General features: G+C 35.9%; 3 protein-coding genes across 3 annotated transcripts; all 3 read left to right on the plus strand.

The window, feature by feature from the left end:
- Positions 1-4,685: 4,685 nt before the first annotated feature.
- FSST1_008573 (uncharacterized protein) lies at positions 4,686-5,418 on the plus strand (the record flags this gene model as incomplete). The annotated part of the gene is made up of 2 exons (XM_083225468.1): positions 4,686-4,705; positions 4,752-5,418. The coding sequence occupies 2 exons, from the start codon at positions 4,686-4,688 to the stop codon at positions 5,416-5,418; spliced, it is 687 nt and encodes a 228-aa protein (XP_083084534.1).
- A 5,877-nt stretch (positions 5,419-11,295) lies between these two features.
- Positions 11,296-12,054, plus strand: FSST1_008574 (phosphotransferase family protein; the record flags this gene model as incomplete). Its single annotated transcript, XM_083225469.1, has 2 exons — positions 11,296-11,714; positions 11,766-12,054. The coding sequence occupies 2 exons, from the start codon at positions 11,296-11,298 to the stop codon at positions 12,052-12,054; spliced, it is 708 nt and encodes a 235-aa protein (XP_083084535.1).
- Positions 12,055-19,326: 7,272 nt separating this feature from the next.
- Positions 19,327-22,698, plus strand: FSST1_008575 (PWWP domain-containing protein; the record flags this gene model as incomplete). The annotated part of the gene is made up of 2 exons (XM_083223877.1): positions 19,327-21,397; positions 21,488-22,698. The coding sequence occupies 2 exons, from the start codon at positions 19,327-19,329 to the stop codon at positions 22,696-22,698; spliced, it is 3,282 nt and encodes a 1,093-aa protein (XP_083084536.1).
- Between the last annotated feature and the right edge of the window lie 41 nt (positions 22,699-22,739).

A 22,739-nucleotide genomic window follows, 5' to 3' on the forward strand; every position in this document is an offset into this window, starting at 1 on the left:
AATAATGAATTGTTTGTATAGAGTGTCTGGCTGGCTGTCTGGCTGATCATCTGGCTGGCTGTCTAGCTGGCTGTCTGACTGATCATCTGGCTGGCGGTCTGGCTGATCATCTGGCTGGCTGTCTGGCTGGCTGTCTGGCTGGCTGTCTGGCTGGCTGGCTGTCTGATCATCTGGCTGGTGGTCTGGCTGGCCGACTTCTACCGCAACCGTAGTAACCCGAGGCTGTAACCGAGTCGGTCGCATATGGGAGGTAGCCTGGATGTATGCACCACTACTGTGCAGTAGGTAGTCATCTGCCATGAGTGTATCTTCTGCTGAGGTATCTTCTGCATCCCCGATTGAAGTAGGTCTACCGTGGGTGGGGACTTAAGCCGGGCTTCCAGCTGGGTAAGGGTTGGCCTGCTCATTATCCTCTCTCGTCGGTGGTTCGCTTGTTTTGGACCCAGTTTCTTCGCTAGCGGATAGTATCTCCATAGCCAAGTCTAGCACGTGGGTCAAATCATCACCTGCATTAGACTTTGCGTTGGCGTTACCATCTCCCGTGGGGCTTTAACAAGTAGGAGGGCTTATCTCATCGCTGACCATAGATTTCTATCTAACGACCGTAAGATCATTTATATCAGGAGATCTGGCTCTGTCGGTCGCGGAGTTCCGATTCAAGAAGGATTCAGTATTGAGGCCTCCGGAAGAGAATTGCTATGCCTGCGCTTTCTCTCCTGCGTCATCGACGTCCAACATAGCTTAATCCTCGTCACAAGCGCCACCAGAGCTATCCGGCCATGTGAAATGTATTCCAATAGAACCAGCTGGGGACATATCTGCAGCCGTAGAGAAAGCCGATAATTAAGTTACAACCGAGCGGCTCCTGGTTAATGATCTGCTCTAGGATCTTGCATTTGGGCTGACCCCCGCGCCTTATTTAGCTAGGCTCGGAGTGGTTGGTATATAGACTTCGCCATTAGCTATAGTATCGTCGGTCCGATCATTAGATAAGTGCAGTAGAGTATTAGTTATGATCACATCCTCTGTGTATTGGCCATTGGATGCCTATGCAATCGGTGAAGCTGGCGTCTCGCTTGCTTTAGCTTGAGCTTAGGCAACCTTTGCCTGCAATACTATTGCTTACAATTGGTTACTCAAACCATCTATGCTAACCAAGACCATCACCAGTAGCTCAGCAGCCGAATTCTCGTATTCATCGGCGAACTGCCCGATCGATTTAGAACGCGTTTGCCGCTTCGTTCGAGGAATTTCAGCGTAAACTATACAACGTAGTGCATCTAAGCTTAAAGAAAAACCCAGTAAGTTCATAACTAGCGATTCAAGTGTCGAATAGAGAGGATCACATGTGGGCATAGTGTTAAGATGGTTGGTCGATACAAAGCGGGTGCGATATTGAGTTGATGGCAGGTCACCGCGATGGGAGGCATTATGCTTTATATACCCGTCGACAGCGGGTTGGGGACCACGCGGGGATGGTTAGATCCACTTGTATGCACAGTGCTGCATCATCACCTGACTAAGCTCTCCCCACAACATGAGGCATTACGTCACAGTATTGCGGATGTGAGGCTGAATCACTTTTATGTGCCGACTTCCTGGGAAGCTACGTCTCACGAGGCTGATAACATCTCAACCATCCTAGAAACTAGGTAGCTCCTGAGGCTCAGGTGTACATCTACCCAAGAAAAACAATGTGCATCTACAAAAACCTTCCATTCTAAGGCCCATCTCAGCGACTGCCTAGCACGCTGGCTTTCCAACGACCTGTGGCATGATCGATACAGTGGCATGTCGTCGACTCGGGCATGAGGGGAGTTAGAATATTAGGCAAGCACACTTGGTAGTATAAAGGATATCAATTCATTGCTGGAAGAGGAGAAAGGATAAATTAAAGAAGGTGGCTTTTACTTATATGTCTATTTACCTCATTCTAACCACCAGAGCTTCGTTTATAACCAGGCCCTGCACCTGCTTTCCAACATGGGCCTACATGTCGATGCAATACACAGGAGAGTCTTACCGCCTAGAAGTCTATGTAAGAAGCAATAGTTCCCACTCCTCTATCACTCATTAATTGAGTAGTGATATACTAAACCACACTATCTTGCCATTATCCATTGACGCCTCCATGCTAGCTCCGATAAATTTAACACGTTTTCGACCTCTTTTCTAGGACCTTTGATGATAAGAATGTCATCTAGGGCGTTGTGGTATGGCTCTATGATAAAGGGGCCTCTAACATCACCTCTTTTCCCTTCGAAAATAGGTTCTAAGTGTCTTAGATATGCTCTAGAAGAGATAGTGGCAATAAAAGAAACTCACGATATTGCTAAAGAAGCCTTTCCAGACACTTGCAGTCTCTTTGGTCTAGAATATAATAAATTTCCATTTTTTTTTTAAAAATAGATATAAGCTTTATCGAGTTAAATAACATAAAGTACAAACCTTAGCTACCTCTCCCATCCACTTTATACCAAGAGGAACTGCGTGCAGGATACAATTAATCTGCTATCTAAAGTCCAATAGGCTCTCACCGCTAGCTTTACTTCCGCAAATAGCATGGCATTTAGATACACGGCATCCCCATAACATCAGTAATGGGACCTCTCAGATGTAACCCATTCTCATTTCCTCATTTCCTCATTTCCTCACATCCCTCACATCCCTCACATCCCTCACATCCCTCACATCCCTCACGTCCCTCACATCCCTCGTTTCACTTACATCCCTCATTTCCCTCACATCCCTCACATCCCTCATGTCACTCACATCCCTCACGTTCCTCATTTCCCTCACATCCCTTATTTTCCTTATTTTCCTCATTTCCTCATTTCCTCATTTCCTCATTTCCTCATTTCCTCATTTCCTTATTTCCTTATTTCCTTATTTCCTTATTTCCTTATTTCCTTATACTTAATTTCCTTAATTTCTTATAGTTAATACTTTGTAGAATTTATATCAGTATAAATTATCCTTCTTGCTAACTAGCCTTAACTATCTAGAATATCAATTTTAGCAGTCAGTTTAACATGTCTCATCAGTTACCTCTAAACTCTTATAATTTTATTTATACCTTTAAGGTATCTATTTTGCCGATTTTCCCTATTTTGCCTCTTTTAGATGTTTCTTCTTTACATTTAAAATATACTATATCATTTTTAGGTGATATGGAGCGTGTTTGTCTCTCCCTTATCATAGAAATTGGTAGTTTGATATACACTATCGACAGTTGCTGTGCACCACCTGGTCTAAGTCTAATTCGCTTGAGCAATATCGCCAACGCCGCCAGGTGCATTCGAATAGAGTAAACGCGCGACCTCGACTATGTTTAAGCTTGCTTGCTGATGAGCCTTTTTCTTTGACAAATAGGCCAAAACTATGAACAACATTTGCGTTAAGCCAGCTATAGTCTCAGTAATCTTTCAACCATGCCCCTTGACTTAATCGAAGAAAGTATTAACTTAGCTTGGCTAAGTATGACTTGCTTGGCATTGTATGTTTAATAATAAATAACTGTTTATATGCTAAGAAATAGTCCAGTGAACCGCCAGTATATGACGTTCTTAAGTTATCTTTGCCTAAATTACCGAATGGCTTTCCATTACCTAGTTATTTACCGGAGCTACTAGGCATATCCTTCGCAGAAGAGCAGATATACCGCTTCTGAACTGCGGCATAGCTAGGTGCATCTTGGGACCCAGATACCTTTTGTACTCTGGGGTTTATAGAAAATACCAGGCTCTTGGCCTATCTCTGCACTGAAGTAAGACTATATAAAGTGAGGCTCGCTCGTCGTGCTAGCATAGACGCACTTGCTTCTGCTTGCAAAAGGATGCTATTAGATGCAAAGGTTGTAATAGCATTAGACAGAGTGCAGAATTTAAAAATATAAGTCAAAGAATCTCGATCTTAAGCATTTATAAGTCTAATAACTTTAGGGAAGCCTTATGCGCTTTATATCTGGCTAATTAAATAGCAAAAGCACAGTAGGCAAGTTTAGTAAATCTAATTATTAAATTTCTAGAGCATTTCCGCGTACTTTTATCAGAGCTGGAGATAGCATATGCAGAGCTTCGTGCCTATTTTATGCCGGAATTACCTTCTATTTATGCGAGTGAAAGAGGCTAGATAAATCCTAACTGGCTTAAAATATACATTCATTAGCGGTTAAAATAACCCCTTCTAGTATAATATCTATCGTTTATGAAAGGATATCTATTGGATATGAATAAATAGATATATAAGTATACTAGATGCAATATGCAAGTAAAAATAGTTGCGTTGCAGCCAGCCTTTGTTTATTAGCATACCGCTCCCTGTGATATCCTGCATACTCCCCTATACACCTGTCACTATGCCTGTCTTTATCCTGATATGCCCTTATCTAAAACTACTTGCTTTAATTGTTATCATATATGACGCTTGGCATTAGGCGCATGTCCGTCGTCTCGTGCGGAAAATAACGCATTTGGTTATAAGAAAGCATTTTACCTAATGTGAGGGCTGGCTCGAATATTTAAGGCCTGGCCATGCCGCCCTTCAGTGCTTTTTATTCAGTTCAAAACAATTCATTAAGACAATATATTTGCTACCTTTTATACAAATCTTCTATAATGATCTCTGCTTAAGTCTCTCCCGTATTGCCCGTTCCTGGACTTCACGTTGCCCCAACTCTCGACGACATGCACTCCTCAACTTCATGGTAAGCTCTTTCCCTGGTTTGATGAGTCCTGCATTAACAACATTAGCTGGAATGGCCTTCCAGAGTCCATGGATCAGCCAGACGTTCCTGAAAAACATCGCAACAAAATTGCCAGCATAATCGAGCGCCATAGTATGGCGAACAAGTTTGGCATGCATCTCGTCCACCGCCATGACGCTGTACAAAACGGGGAGGTCATGGTGAAGACCAAGCTGAAGACAATAGAGGGAAGCTGGTCTCAAGCAACTAATGTCATGCAGCTCAAACTCCCGAACACTCGGGGCTGCATCTTCAAGGTGAACTCCAACGGCGATCTCGAACCCTATAAGTTCAGCGAAGGATCTCCAGCTGATATACTGGATAGTGACTCCGCCTTTCTTTCGGAGATATGCGCCTACCTCCGGGATAATCAGCTCAACAACCTTCTCGGGCTTAAGGTCATCGAAACTACAGACAATTGGGTCGACTTTGACCTTGGCCACAACGGAACCGTCACGCTCAAACAGGATCAGGCAAAGCATGGGAACCTGTTCAAGCTAACCGGGTTCGTCTACAGTAAAGGAGAAGACGGAGTCAGGCAGCTTAAGGGCAACAATACTCATACTGAAACTACTACTCCTGGAAAACACAAAGTCTTCATCGATAGCAAGCTTAAGGATGAGGCCAGTTTAATAGAGGCCTTGCTAGAACTTGGTATCATTAGTAACCAGTAGGCTTAGACTTCTCTTGCACTGGATTATTTTGATTATATATTACACACTGGACAATCTTGGAGTAGTTTCATAAACACCATCAATTTCCTTGCGTGCCTCTATTCCAGCTTGTTCTCTAGTGAATGCCCCTTGCAAATCTAGGACGCCGCTTAAAGGATAATAATATGGCTGACGGAAGTACTTGATTCACTGTTCGCAGCTTGCACATGCACGCCGCTTAAAAGATAACAGTGTGGCTGACGGAAGTGCCTAATTCACAGTTCACACCTTGCACATAAGTGTTGAGGTTGAAGATTGAACATGAAGGATGGTATAATGATAGTCTAATCTGTCTGTTATATAAGCTTGGGATAATATATCCTATCTATAGTTAGTTATTCTTTATCCTTATATTAATTAATCTTATTACCTTATATTAATAGGTTATAAGCCTAGACAGTAGGTTATATAAATTATTATATTATATATTCTTTATATTTAAGTCTTATAACTTACCTTTTACTGCGCTAATAATTTATTAATATTATTTATAGCTAACTGCTAAGTTAATTATAAATAACTAACTATAGATTTATTTAGAAAATAGCTTTATTTAACTAATTAAATAATAGCTCTTAAGGCTAAGATAATCTTTTAACTTAATTAATATAAGAATTATTAGTTAGCTAATAAGACTAGAGAATAAAGGGATATAAATATAACTTATATCTATAATAATCTTTAAAGAAACTAGCTTTCTTTTAATATCTATATAAAGAAAACTTCCTATAGTTTATTGCTAAAATAGTAAAGATAGCTCCTCTTAACCTAGATATAAATAAGACCTATATATAATTATTACTATTACTATTACCTTTCCTTTCTAATTCCCTTGCCTTTAAAGATATATTATCTATTATAAGCTCTATAGATCTATTTAGATTTACTATTAAAACTCTAATATTAAAATTAGAATTAGAAGATATAATATTAATAGACTTAACTAGCTCTATACCTTATAGCTTATTAAGTTTAAATAAAAAAGACTCTATAGATATAATAAATTGCTAATAATAATAATAAAATATTATCTAAGGAATATAGTCTTAATTATCTTACTTAAATTAATAAACTGGAATCTCTAGAATAATCTATTAAGTAGGTAAAAGAGATTAAGGACTATCTGGCTATAGCAGGGTATAGAGACCTCCTAACTTATAATAAGGTTTAATTATCTTTATAAACTATAGCTATAAACTTAAACTAAGAAACCTTAAATATTCTAGATAAAGCCTAGAAAAGTAAATAAAAGAAAGTAATTATAGCTATTAAGAATAAACTAGGCTATAACTGCAGAAATATAGTTAAGAAAAGTATTAAAGATAATAAGATAGTTAATAATATAATTATATCTGCCTAGAATTATTTTTATTTAAAAGGAAATACCTATTTTTAATAATTAGATTAAAAATACTATAAACTCTATCTTAAAAACTATACTAATATTATATATTTTACAGATAAACTGCAGAAAGCCAGGATAGTATTATTAGAACTAGATAAAAGCTATGCAATTAAATACCCTTAATTTATTAATAAGTTCTTAACTAGACTTAGCCTCTTTTACTCTATCTTTTTAACTGCATTCTATTAAAACTATAATATCCTTCTAGAATAAGATATAAATAGAGTTATTATTAAATAATTAGTATTATTTAATAAAACTATTATAAAAGCTAAGTAAGAAAAGTAATTAATAAAATAATATAAAAGCTAGTAAATAGCTATAATAGCAAGATATAATAAGAGAAGGATAAGAGATAAACCTAGAGATAATATAAAAGAAAAACTAATATACTTAACCTATAATAGGATAGGATATAATACTAAAGAGTATTAAAAGATATATTTAAATCTAAAGAAGAGATTCTATATTAACCTAGATAAGAAAAATAAATAACTAAGAACTGAGGATTCTAACTAGGATTTATCTAATATTCCTTAAACTATTATAATAGCAATAGATAAGATCTTTGCATAAGGAATAGGATATATAGCCTTTAATAATCCTGCACTATCTGCTAGACTATTAAAGACTGCATAGATACTATAGAAGATCTATATCCTTAATAGTAGCATATTATTATATACCTTCTGTTAGTCTATAAAGTTTAGCTATCTTAAACCTTATTATAGTACCCTAATTAATAGTATTGCAGATATAAGAGTAATACTATAAGGTATTAATATATATAAGATTAATATATAAGTAAGCAGGGTAGTTATCTTATAATAATTACTCTTAATCCTAGATATATATATAAACTTAGTATCTATATTAGCCCTTAAGACTAAAGGAATAACTATTATATTTAACTATAAGAAGGCTATTATTACTTAAGGAAAGTAAATAATAATAATAGCTACCTAGAAGAATAGTATATATATTATTAATAAAAAAGAATAAGAGATAAAGATAATATTCGCTTTATTTAAGATTTAAGACTTAAACCTAAGAATCTAGTATAACCGGCTAGGATATCTTAAAGAAAAAAACATTAAAAAACTGCAATAATAATCTATAGGACTTTAACCTATAATACTAAAACTAAAATATAATAACTATAGCCTTAGGAGACTAAAAGAAATGCCTTATATAAGAACTATTAAAAAAGGAATAAGACCCTTTAAGAGTATCTATAGAGATATAGCTAATCTATTCCCTATTATAAGAGTAAATAAATATAAATACTAAGTACTTTTTATTAATAATTATATTATAATAATATAGGTTTTCCCTTTAAAAGAGAAGTTAGAGTTTAAGAATATCTTTATAAAGCTACTTAACTCTAAAGAAATATTTATATAATAACTAAAATTCCTATAGTTAAATAGAGAAAGAAAGAACTTATCTTATTTACTTTAATATTACTATAATAATCTAGGAATTAAAATGCTTTATATTACTATAGAATAATATAAATAGAATAGACTTATAAAATCTAGGAATTAAATTATCCTAGAGAAACTTAATCTACTAATAATCTTATTAGGGCTAGTATTAAAATAGTAGCTATTTATCCTATATACCTTAAACTATATTAAGAATCTATATCCTATAGCTAGGAAAGATATAACTCCCTAGGAGGCTTAGATAAGAGAAAAGCTAGATCTCTAATACCTCTAAGTAATTAAAAGCAGAAGGCTTATACTTTTACCCTTAGTAAAATAAAAGAAAATATAAAAGAAAGCAAGACTATATAGGCTCCTAGGATATTAAAGATTATAAAATTATATCTTACTAGGAGATAATAATAAGGTATTTATCTTAAATAATATTATATTTAATAAGACCTTTATAAAGAAGAGAAAGCTAGAAGAGGACTATAATTCTATATAAAATATTTAACTAAGGTATAAACTAAATCTTCCTAAGTTATCCGGAGATATTTATACAATTAAGGATTAATAGGTAAGACTACTAGAATAGAGTTCTACCAGTTTAAACTCTATTTAAGCCACTATAACTTAATATAAGATATCTTTCTATATAATATTAGAAGGTAATATATTAATAAGTTATTACTTAATGCTATAGGATAAGGAAATTATCTATAACTTAATTATAATTACTTCTTTATTTTAATTAACCTAGTAAGATAATATAAGAGTAAATACTTATAATATTCCCTATATAGCTATATAATATTATCTAGAACTTATAATACTGTAAATATTAATATACTAGATATTAAGGTTTAGACTAGTAGCTAGATTACTAAGTCTAGATAATAAATTCTTGCTTATTAGCCTTATAATACTATATACTCTCTTAGCTAATAATCTTAAGCCTAAGATATATAGATAAGCTATTAAGAGTAATAAATAGAATAAATAGAAAAAAGTAATAGAAGATAAGATAATATTAATCTATAATAATAGCACTTAGAGACTAGTATATCCCCTATAGAATATATCCCTATTAAGAGGAAAATAGGTCTTTAAGATTAAGTATAAAGCAGATAGATAAATTATAAGATATAAAGGATAATTTATTATATAAGGCTTTAAGTAATAGGAAGGTATTAATTACTATAAGATATTTGCATTAGTTATAAAACTAATAAGCTATAAAGTAATATTTATAATTACTACTGTAATAGACTACTATATTAAATAAATAGATATAAAAACTATATTCCTATATAGAAAGATTAATAAAGATATCTAGGTATAATAACCAGAAGGATTTAATAATAATTTAGGATAAGTATATAAATTAAATAAGGTACTCTATAGTCTTAAATAATCTCTAAAAATCTAGTATTAAATATTATTAGACTACTTAACTAAGCTAGGATTTTAACTAATATATACTAATATAGGAATATTTATTAAGGACTTAATATATATTACTATCTATATAGATAACCTATTAATTATTAAACTAAATATAGATAAAATCACAACAGTTAAGAAATAACTATTAGAATGCTTCTAAATATTAGATCTTAGACTATACTATTATTACCTTGGAATTACTATTAAGCAGAATTAAGCAAGATAAAGACTATACCTTAGTCAGAAGATATATATTAAGAAGATACTATATAACCTTAGAATAAAAGAATATTATATAGTTAAGATGCCTATATCCCTAGATACTAAGTTTTAAATAGCATTATTAGAGTATACTATATTAGATAATAATAAAAGATAGTATATAAAAGCTATTAGCTTATTAATATATATAATATTAGGAATAAGACTAGATATTATATATATAGTCTTACTACTTAGCTAATACCTTAAGAACCTAATAGAAGAATATATTATAGGAGTAAAATATATACTCTAATACCTTAAAGGGACTAAAGACTATATACTAATATTTAAAGGATAATTAAAAGACCTATTAAGATACTATAATATAGACTAAGGAGTAGACCTAGATATAAGAAGATTAATAATAAGATATATATTTAATCTTAGAAGTAGTATAATTAGCTAATACTTAAAATATTAAATTATAGTTATATTCTTAATATATAAAGCTAAACTTATAGCATAGATATATATAGCAAAGGAAGTAATATAATTATAAAAGCTACTATAAGATCTAATTATTAAGTCTAAGGAATATATTAACCTAACTTTAACTATTATTTTTAAAGATAATTAAGGAGCTATTATACTTATAAAGAATTTATAATATTATAGAAAAACCAAGCATATAGCCATCAGAGAATATTACTGCAGAGAACTTACTAAAGCAGGAAATATTAAATTTATATATATACTAATATATAAATAAGTAGCTAATAGACTGACTAAAGGACTATTAATACTAAAGTTTAAAGCATTTAGATAAGCCCTAGGAGTTATAATTAATCTAGGAATATAAGTTTAAAACTAATAGAAGTAAATTAATAAAGAAAACTACTAGAATAATATAAAGAAAGCTTTTCCTAAGATATTTTTTATTTATAAAGGTATTTTTTATAATTATTTAGGTTTTTTATTTTATACTAAGATTACTATAAGATTAAAAGAGATAAGATATAAAGCTATATAACTATTAAATTAAATAGGAGTATTAAGGTTAAAGATTAAATATAAAGAATAGTATAATAATAGTCTAATCTATCTATTATATAAGCTTAGGATAATATATCCTGTCTATAGTTAATTATTCTTTATCCTTATATCAATCAATCTCATTACCTCACATTAATAATAAGTGCTGCCTAAATGCTTCCGAAGTGTTGCCGGGATGAGTGCTCACCGCCCATCTTTCGCAAATATAAAGGCTCTGCAACGAGAATTACGGTTATATTGTCTTGGATTTTGCAAATTGCCCCCTATTTGCAAATTGTCCCTATTTAATTACATTCTGCTATGGGCCCAGTGTTTTACTCAGTCGAGAGCTGCATCCAGCAGTTTTTCGAAAATCTAACAACAGCTACAAGGGCGGAATGCAACATCAAGGCTACATCTCTCATCGGAGCACCTGTGAAGCCGATGCCTATACAAGGTGAATGGAGTTATACAGTCACTAGCGAGTCAAGCCAGACAGATGTCGTTCAGTTCCGTGCAGGTCGCTCTAAACTCAACATGGAAAACATCAACATCGCTATGGAGGTACATACAAAGGACGTTCCCAAATGTGTATATCATGGGGAAATAGGTGGACAAAACCCTTTGTCTATCTACACGATGGAGAAACGTCCCGGCGTATGCTACATTCAGGCGAGGAAAACGGAAGGAGATTCGGAATTCGAGAGGCAGCAGCTTCGGACAGCTGGGGACCTTGCGAGGTAGGTCGATCTATCAACCCCTTGGATAACGAATATTGAAACCCGTGGCAGATTCTTTGCAGAGGCATGGAAGGGAGCGCAGGAGGTCACTCCATGCCATGTCAGCAATTTACGCCAGCAGATCGAGATTGATCTCAACCAACTGTCCCAGGAGCTACCTGCTCGCTTTTTAAGGACTCTAACCCTAGTCCGGGAGGGTATTCCTGAAATCTTCACCCTCCCCTTTGTTATCACTCACGGCGATCTCAACGAAACCAACATTCTTGTCGACGATGGCTACATCACAGGGGTTATTGATTGGGCGGAGTCTACGATTTCCCCATTTGGTGTTTCACTGTAGGCATTGGAGAACATTCTTGGCTATATGGATGGTACGGGTTGGCATTACCACAAAAACGCCAAAGAGCTCCGGGATGAGTTTTGGCGGGTGTTTGAGACAAACATTGGGAGCATCCAAGAAGGTATGAAAGAAAAGATCCTCTTGGCGCGGATGCTCGGATTATTCCTGCGCTATGGCTTTAAACAAAATGGATTAGCTCAAGGGAGAGTGAGGGATACCGATGCTGCCCTCAGGTATGCTAACGCTTTCTGCACAGGAAGCATCTAGTAACCCAACTGGAATTGTATTCCTAATGCTATTAAGTCTAAATCCGAGTGATACAATGCATTGGACTAATGCTTCAAGCTGCTTTTCTGCTCCCTTCGCATTATAATGTCCCAATGTTGCTTTACCCCAGACTCTATGCGATCTAATTTATTCGCAATCTGATAGTCTGATAGTTTACCTCTATTCCTCTTTTAGTTGCCCTTAAGTATCCAAAGGAGCTTTTCATCCTTCTTAGTCCACCTGCAACATTGCGTACTTTTTTGTTAAGAACATCGGGACTTTGAGGCAGTAAGCTCGGTTTCGCTGTCGCTATTATCAAAGCTAGAACCGATGCTTGAGCTATTATCGCTGCTGTCATCGCCCACTCCGTCCATAGCCACATTTATGGAATCAGATATAGACTAGACGCTAACGTCTGGTATCGGGCTATATGGTTAGCCCTAGTCTAGCTTGGCTAGTATGTTTAAGATTATTTCCTAGACGCAAAGTAACGTAGAAATAGCTTCCTCTAATAAAGGCAATATAAGCCTTAGTCGCTTAGATATTTGGCAGTAGTCTAAGATAAACGGCTAAGAGTCACTAGTTATGGCGCTTTTAGAAAAGGATCGCTTTATTAATAAGGATACAACTTAAGTCAGTGATTTCACAGCCAAGCTAGGCTCCATAACGCTAAGCTTCATATAGCTAGGTTCGGCGACGCTCTCCTCCATGATACTTGCTAAAGATGCAAGGATATGCACGGCCTGGATATCTTAGTTAAGCAGCCTGTTACTCAAGTCAGAAGACAAGGGCTCTAAAGTAATACTTTCCCGGAACTCCAAGACTGGACAGTCCACTCCAGATAGCGCATCCTTAGATATAGTATCAGGTACATCCAAGTCAGCCATCCAAATACAGCAATCCTATGCACTACCTTCGCTATTAGCTAACAAGTCTAACAGTTATTAGTAAATCTTTTAAAACCAGTCTTGAAATGTTTACCTTGATTTCTCGAAGTAGAGATTAGTTGTTAATTAGTAGGCAATATTACTAAAGCCGGTATACTAATACTTAAGGCAATTAATAAAGGAATTTTAGCATCTAATAACTAAACGCTTTCGGCTAGACTAATAGTTATATCGCTCTCCCACGCAGAGACTATCGTAAATGCAGGGGTATTTAAACTACTGGAATTATGGCATTCTTGCCCAATATTCAATTCAGAGGCTAGAGCCTTTCGTTTCAATTGATCATCCTTATATGCCTCTTGGTGGCTGAATTTTGAGCTAATGTCTTGAAAGTCAATAATAGAGTCTATAAGAAATAAGCGGCATTCCTTATATCTAGAATATAAGTTATCCTAACCTAGGCAAGATAGTAAATTTGTTGATATTGGTGTATAGGCGCTTGGAATGTTTATGTCTTGTGGAGAATAGAATTCTAAGCATTCTTTAATAGAAGGAAAGCCAGAATACGGGTCTTTAGTTCCATCTATATTAATTAACGGAATAAATTTCTCTTCAACCCGAGAGCGTTTATAGCCAGTAACCAAGGTTTGTGATAGAGGAGTGTTAATATATGTAATACTTGATGGGACAAGTGTTAAGCGTTCTGCAGATTGCTTCTGTCGTCTCTGCTTGGCTCGCTGCTGCCCAGGCATAGGGTTATAAGGCTTGATCTTAAGGGATATCTTGATGAATAACGGAGCTATTGTAAGCAAATAAAGAAAGTACTTGAAGGTCGCAAGATAAGGTGATTGCTGTGAGACTAAGATGTTAAAAGTGAGGTTAGGAGAAGACCCTCTATTTATACCCTGAGGCATAAAGTTCTGCTCTATTACGGCGTTGGCAAACTGGAAGGCGGATAAGCAAGGTATGGCTCGGGAAAGACGGTTTACCGGATTAAACCATAGGATTGGTCCTTACCTTGCTTGTTGCTAGTCTGTTGGTCAGATACTATCCCAGGAAGGGATCCTGCATTAATTATGCCTCGTGAGCGTGTATGACATGACGTCGATGATTAGGAGGCTATTTAAACCAGTCTTTATTAACGAGATCAGCCGGAAGCGAGCTCATCCGAACGCTTATGCAGCGTGATGACCAGGAAGCAGGCTATATTCCTGTCATAGCCACGTTCCGGGTAGGCCGAGGTGACGCCAGCATGGACTCAAATTGCCAAGTTAAGTAAAATATTTATAAGTCCTGCGTAACCTCTAAGACGCTAATGTCCCCGAGTAACCCTTTTGCCCTAATTAGGAAAGAACAGGAGGTCTAGACCATCCCCTGTATTATAACCTTACCACAATACACTATCTCAATCCTCTCTAAGGCAGACTCGAATTGCCATGTTGGGTAAAAAGGTTACAAGTAAGATGCCTCCCCTATATGTTAACGTGTCTAGCCGATCCTTATAACCCTAGGAGGTAAATATCAGGAGGCATAAATCGCCTTATGTTCTTTAACCTGGCCAAGACACGTCATCTTAGCTATCCTACCTAAGGCAGACATGCCTAATCTTCGAGGAGATTAGACCACAAGCCCCATTATTAAGCTAACACTCTGCGGCAAGCATTGGGATTCTTCTATAAGAGGGAATTCAAGCATGGCTAACGAATGTACCTCCGTTTTACCAAGGCGAATCAGGAGAGTGAATGTCTGGTACGGCCCCTTGAGACTCCCTGGCGAGACTTATCCTTGAATTAGCCCTTTAGGCAGCTACCCTATTTAAGGGCATGATATAGCGACCCTGTTGGCCAGGTAGAGTATGCCAAGAGATAGGTTGCTAGCATCTTTATTGCTGCAATAGGTAATTTTTATTACTTAGATTGGTAATTCGAGCGATCCTTGGATAAAAGGAACAAGCAGTTAGTGGAGGGCGGAGTAGTTGTGAGGCGGCTAGTGTGTCTATGCTAGGGAAATAGGAAAGATTCCTACTATAAACCTATAGGGCAAGCGGCGATGGATAAGAGCCACGAGTATGGAAGCCGGGCTGCCTCTGGGTATTGCAAAGCGGATATAAAGAATGATAGTTGTGAGAGGCGAGAAGCGATATCGTTGGTAAGGGGGCATATAACAGAGGAAAAGTAAAGAACGGTTAAGCGTTAAGAGACTTAAGAGGTATATTGCATGACCTGGTAGGCGCTTAGCGACTTTATAGGCGCTGGAAAAGCGGTATCAGATGGCGGGGTATAAGATTTCCAATTTAAGCAAGTAATAAGAACAGGGGTATAAGATAATAATTTCCTAATATAGGCAAGCTGTTATATTAAATACTATATTATTCTTAAATATTATAATTACTTTAATATTATTAAATACTAAGATTAAAATAAAATTAATATATATATTTAATATATAAAAATAATATTATAAAGAAAATAGCTAAGTATTTTTAAGTTTAAGTTTATATATATCCTATCCTTTAAGTATAACCTATATATTAGTAATACTATTAATTAGGTTTCTAGTATATATATCTAGTATTATAAACTTATTATATTAGTAAAATATATATAAAGAAGCTCTGCTATTTAAGATATAGATTTATTAAAGTATTTAAGTTATCTTTAAAAGAAATAGCTATAACTAAAGAAAGGTAATATTATTTTATAATTCTATTTAATTAAAATATTTAATAATAAATTTATTAATATCTAATTTAATATAGGCTAAATAAAGATATATAATTACTATAGACTTATACTAATTAAAGTCTCTAGTAATATAGCTTTCTTATCTTTATTAATATTAAACTCTCTTTATCTATTAAAAGTTAAAACTGCTAATATATCTCTTAAGATCTAGGTTAAAGATAAAGTAATATTTATTTAAATATCTTTATATCTTATAATATATATAATAGTAGTTATTTTATAAATATATATATTTAATTTATTAAACTAAGAAGGTTTTTATAATAAATATAATTTAATTTCTTTTTATTTACTATTTTATTAAGTATGTTTCCTATTAGGCTTTAAATATTATAGTCTTAAATATAATAGCTATAAACTCTATTTTATCTTAGTTTTAATATAAGATAAAATAGTAATATTAAAAGAAGTTTTTATAGAAATTTTAATATTTAAGGCTAAGTCTTTTTAAGAATTTTTATATAAAAAAAGAGTTATTAATTTTATATATTTTATATATAAATTAAAGTTATTTATAAAATTTTTAAGCTTATTTAAAATAATTAATTATATTAATATAATTAATAAGTATAAGTTATTAAAGTCTTATATTAAATTCTTAAAAAATAGTATTACCTTAAGGTATATATATTTATTTAAGTATTTTAAGTAATTTAACTATATTATCTTTATTTAAAATAAAAGTATATAAAATAAAGCCTAGTCTATTTTTAATAGTATTATAGATTTTACTTTATTTATATTTTTATTATTAAGTTAAGGATATTATAATTTCTTTTTTTTTTTTTTTTCCTTTAATAGTTTAAAACTATCTTTTATAATTATAAGGAAGTATTTATACCTTACTATCTTAATTTAGTTAATTATCTTAAGTTTCTATATAGCCTATTAATTTAATATTTCTAGTTTAAGGATTAATAAGATTCCTATAAACCTAGTAATTCTTAAGTTTAATATATTAATATAGCTTAATAGTAAAATATTAGTTTAATTTAAGGATATCTTTAAGTTTAAAATAAATAGCTAAAAGTTTAGCTTTTAATAAGTTATTTAATATAAAGTTAAAATATTTAAATTTATAAAAAGGATTTACATAGTAAAAAAGTTATTTTTTTAAAGAAAATAATAAGTTTTCTTATTATATATTTATATTTTTATATTAAGATATAAGTATTTTATTTAATATATAAAATATATTATTTTAATTTAATTAGCTAAATATATCTTTATATAATTTATTATTTATTATATTATTTTAAGATATATTATTTTAATTTAATTAGCTAAATATATCTTTATATAGCTTATTATTTATTATATTATCTTAAAATATATCTTCTTATAAAGAGTCTCTTCAAGAGAAGCTATTTAATATATAAGATTATATTATACCTCTAGTCCTTAAATATTTATTAAGCTTATAGTTAAAAATATATCTTTTTCTAATATATAGTTACTTATACTTATAAATAGTATTTATAATATTAATAGCTAGTAAATATTACTTAATATAGGCAATATATTAAATATATTATATTTATAAATTTTTTTAATAGCTTATACTAAAGTAAGAAAATAATCTTTATTTAAATATTTAAAAATAATAATATAATAAATAAACTATTTTAATTTAAGCTAATAAGTATATCTTATTATTATATAAATATATTCTTCTTATAATAAAAAGATAAATAATTATCTCTATTAAGTAAAGTTATTATCTTTTTTATTATTATATAAGCCTTTTAATAAATAATCTTATAAGTTTTTTAATATAATAAAATAAGATATATTAAATCTTAATTAAGATTTTATAATATAAAATAAATAATAGAAAAAAGAAAATAGATTTAAAGACTTTTAAGTTTTATAAAACCTAGGCTTATAACTTATTATAATAAGGTTAATTAAGTATATTAAAGGTTAAAGAACTAGATATATAAGAGAGACTGGATATATTATAAAGACTATTAATAGATTAGATAAACGAAGATCCGGATCTTTAATACTATAAACTTATAACGCTGTTGGGATAATGTTTCTAATCGCAGCGATGGACGTTTCGATCTCACCGCCAGGATTTTACGCAGCAATGGATGAGAAGACGAACGTAAAATCGATTTCGATTCCCAGTATTGTCAACGGATCGATACTAGAGGCATGTCGACGAATCCAGGGTCTGGCTTTTTATATGTCAAAGAAGCCCCTTCATCTCGACAACTGGCCGGCCAGTATATTTTCATAACTGGTTATAGAAGGTGCATACATACGAGATCATGTCCACAGAGCCTTCATCATAGAATTCCCATCTCTCATCACATGAACAGCATGTTAAGGACCTTTGAAAAATCCCTCTTATACAGTGCAGAACCGTTCTAAATGGTTTAGACAGCCGCTAATTATGCCAGGTATTACATTCGGAACCTTTGGAGTTTAGAATCGAAGGTAGTCATGTTGTCTTAGTAGTGCAAGGCAAACAAATTAGACCTTTGGTACATTTTAATAAGATTAGAACTGCTATAGGGTATTCAATCTTGAACTCTACACAACTCGTTGACGTAGTGTTCCCTGCTGATGTGCCCTGACTCCTGACAACAGACACGAGTCCAGAAACGGAACCACTTCTAGTATCTGGTCTGATTGGTTAGCTTTTGGGTTGACAACAGACGACGCGACATGTCGATGCGCTATGGAGCGATGAAAGGTAGTTATTGGGTGATGGGACGTGGCTTGCCCCAGAGACACGAAATATCTTCCGTCTATTGGCTTTAAATCCTAGCTAGTGGCTTCTCGAATCAGCGCTAGACAAACATACAGGGATACGAGAGGAGCGCTATCCTAGCAACACAGTATGTGTAACAATATTAAGGGAGTTTCGGGTCAGGTGCTTCAATCAGGGGCTTATTCGAAAAGGTCACTTCAGGAACTGATACACCATTGGTGTCGGACGATATCTGACAATATTCTGCAGATAATTGCTTCTCATGCGACAGTAGCTCGAAAGTAACGACGGAAAAAGCAAAACCCGAGACAGAAATAGACAAACCGACATATGGGTCGATAATTTGCACTAGACCAAAACCCCCCTGCATCAAACCCGATGATATCGGATAAACTCTCCTTGGTTAGCGGCCTTTTTTAGGTCCGGGCCAACTATCTAGCAGAGCCCCCGTCAACCCAGTTTTCGGCCTGAAACTTTTGTAGCCTCATCTCACAAAACAACAATATTATCATCATTCTCAATTTCCCTGCCACATACTCACGCCAGTACCCGTCCAGTTGTTGTCGTTAGGATCAATAACGTGCAGGCGCGTCATCTGTAGGCACTTAGCCGCTCCCCTAGCATGCTGACGCGGTAACGCGCGTCGGACAAAATGGCCCATCAGAATCCAATTCGTCAATTTCAACAGGTGCAATCAGTCATCGCCCGTTATCAGACCATTCTTGCAGACAATCCATCTCCCCAGGTCATTCATGATAAGGAGCAGGCGAGACAGCGCCAAATAATTAGCGAAGCAGTCAAAGCTTTGCATAACTTAGAAACCGATCAAGAGATCACCACCTGCGAAGATGCCGTTATTGACTTGAATCATGAGTTGAAGGAAATGAAACGAAGTTTCATTAAAAACAGTGATCAGTATCAAAGAGATCATGAGGCTCGACTCAGAGAGATAATGGACAACCTCCGTGACGAATTGGGTCAAATTTTGGGACCAACTCAAAATCAAACGCCCATCAGCCAGCAAGTTCTCGACCAACCACCACTGGACCTGCACCAAGACCAGGACCAGAACCCTCCAAACACGGAAACGCACGAGACTGAAGCAGCCCAAAATGAATCTGCACAAGAATCATCTCACACGTCGCAGCATATAGGGACTGAAACTGGAACAGAAACCACGACAGATGAATCTTCCAAAAAGGACCCTCCCAGTAACGAAGCCGTTGTGGCCACGCCGGAACCGGGAGATGCTATCGACCAAGGCCCAATGTTTCACGATGAAGAAGATGATCACATAGAAAATAACGAGACCAACGATGATGCAGTCAACGGGGATAAGAACTCAGACGTCGAAATGGCTGATGCCGAGCAGCCTACAGAGGCTGAGCCAACGCAACCCAGGAACGAGTTTCCTGAAAAAACGGCAGTTGATATTACCACTCCTGCCAGTCGAAATTTGCAGACTGCTCCTCTATCACCAGTCTCGACTTGCGATGATACCACTGCACGTCGAGCCACTGCAAAACGGCTCAGATCACAAGGGTCTATGAATGCGCCTCCCCGAAATATTCCCTCCCCAACGGGCAAAGAAACCTCGTCAAAGAAACGAAAGGCATCAACGCCAGTCTCCACAACGGGTAAACGCCACAGAACTGACCCCGCGAGTTCGACAGAGCCGCAACGGAAGTCTACAACAGAACAGTCATGCCAGACTACAGCAGAAACATCTCGCAGATCCAAAAGGGAACGCTCAAACAAACAACCAATGCCTGCAGTGGCAGAGCCTTCACAGAGAATACTACGACGCAGCCAAAGACACGCCGAAGAATCGACAGACAAGGACAAATTCGAGGGTATCTTGAATCCCAAGCCCGGAAACATCTATACCACCTATTGGAGGAAAACCAAAGAATGGCTTGCTGTTGTTGTGCTTCCGATGGGCGACTTTTCCACCGTGGGTATTCCAGGGTCCATTGTATCTTGCGATCTGATAGAAACTTTACCCTCTTGCTACGACAAGACACCAAAGAGGGGCAAATACGTATGGGCTAAAGGTTATAGGAATCGGGAAGCTCATGAAAAGGAGCGCATGTTTCCTGTTATGTTTTTTGACGGTCGACCTTTTCCCGGCAAGAGTGCCATCATGTGGATTGAAGCTAGAGAATTATGTGACTTCGACCCCAAGCAGAAACATAGGCTTATTCCTCAACTCAAGATAGTTCGTGCATACCTCAAATCAAGGGATTGGTCTGAGGACGATGAAGACTCGGACGAAGACTCGGACGAAGAAGTCGAAGAAGATGAAGGGGAAGACGCAGAAGAGGAACAAGACGAAAACGCAGGAAAAGCAGAAGAAGACGAAGACGAAAACGCAGAAGAAGATACAGAGGAAAATGAAGAAGAAGAAGAACGAACCAGAGAGGGCTCAGTATGGCAGGAAGATCCAGAATCTGAATCCCCTCAAGGAACGAATGTCGAAGAGCACCAGGAGACCCTGCGCACAGAAGAACCTGGGCCATCAGTCAACGATAACTCACCTCAGCCTACCAACCAGCAAAAGTCGCGACCGCAAGATCAATCACAATCAACGTCTGAATCCTCGAACATACCACAACATCAGACGAAACATCCACTGCTAAAGCAATTTCCAACTTCGTTCTGGTCAACAGTGTCGTCGGCACTGCCCAGGTTCCCATCAGTCGCACCAATATCCCGTCTCGATCGTTAGTAGGAACCCTATCACGTACCTCTTCCTCTCTTCCCTGGAGACTTTGCAGAATGGCCGTGATCGCTGACAACCAGCTTTCAACTAGAACCGCCAGATTTAGCAGTACACCCCCCCCAGGACTTCTCTACCGAAGGAGTGAAGAGGAAGCCTCGCATAACAAGCGATACTTCCATCATCATAGATTCAGATTCGGAGGATGAAAATGAGATGACCCATAGTCAAGACGGAACAGTCCCTTCAGATGCGCCAAACGCGGACAGAATAAATGATCAACATGCACATCAGCAAGACAATCATGAGGCGGAGCAGAGGCGCAAGACAAAGGATGCTGTTGTTGACTATATAGATAAACGGAATGCTGATATGGAAAGGCACCCCAGTTCACATCAGCCTGGTTTCCAAGCTTCTAAATCGCAAAACACGGTTCCACGCCAATATTCGGTACCAAAGGACACGAATGAGACCTACACAACCCACCGCTTTGCAGCGATAGATTCTGGGGCCGTAATGGAGGTGATACCCCCTCAGCAGCCTCAGGGACCTGCGCCTCTGCCAGCTCAGAACCACACGTCCTGTGCTGTGCCTGTACCGCCACAGCAACTTAGCTGTACTCCCCCAGAGCAAGCACAACCTCGACCCGATGCTCCAACAGCACGTCAGCCACCTCACCCAATACAACCCCAAGAACCTAGAGCAATCCCCGATGACCTAGATGCTGGGGAACAATCAATGCGTCACTATCAAAATATCAGTCAACCCCTCACACGCAGAGATGACGAAGCGTCCCAAGATCAAATGCAATCTTTATCAGATAATCAACCGGCGCGACAAGCCGTTGTACAGTATTACCACAAATACCAGATACCCGACTCAGATAAGTACAATAGCCAGCAGCGCGAATGGCTAGAAAAAACCGACGCGGAGGACGAAGAAACGTATGCGCAAAGAGGTCATCTGGACCCCAGCCATACATCCTTTCACGCCCTCTCCAGCAGCACTGGAAAAGTCCCCTTTGACAGCTACGTCTTGGAAAGCGGCTATTTCCCTAATGGCCTCGGGAGATACCTACAAAATTACCTGTCGATGAATAGACTATCGCCGATCCATCCAATCACGGGATTTTATGGTGGTAGTGGTTACCAGTGTCCGTTTTGCGCCGCATACAACAAACATGGAGGACCCCTGTCCCCCTTGTTTCGGGTGAGAGTTCATAGGCGGCTTATGCCGTTTAAGCAACATCTAATGTGCCATTGGCTGATAAATGATGCCTCTATAGAGGTGGATGGAAAGTCTTAGCTATATATTACAGGTACTGTTCAACTAAATATATTAACTAT

This window comes from Fusarium sambucinum, chromosome II (assembly GCF_050947815.1).
Source record: "Fusarium sambucinum isolate potato_lamoka chromosome II, whole genome shotgun sequence".
Lineage (NCBI taxonomy): Eukaryota > Fungi > Ascomycota > Sordariomycetes > Hypocreales > Nectriaceae > Fusarium > Fusarium sambucinum.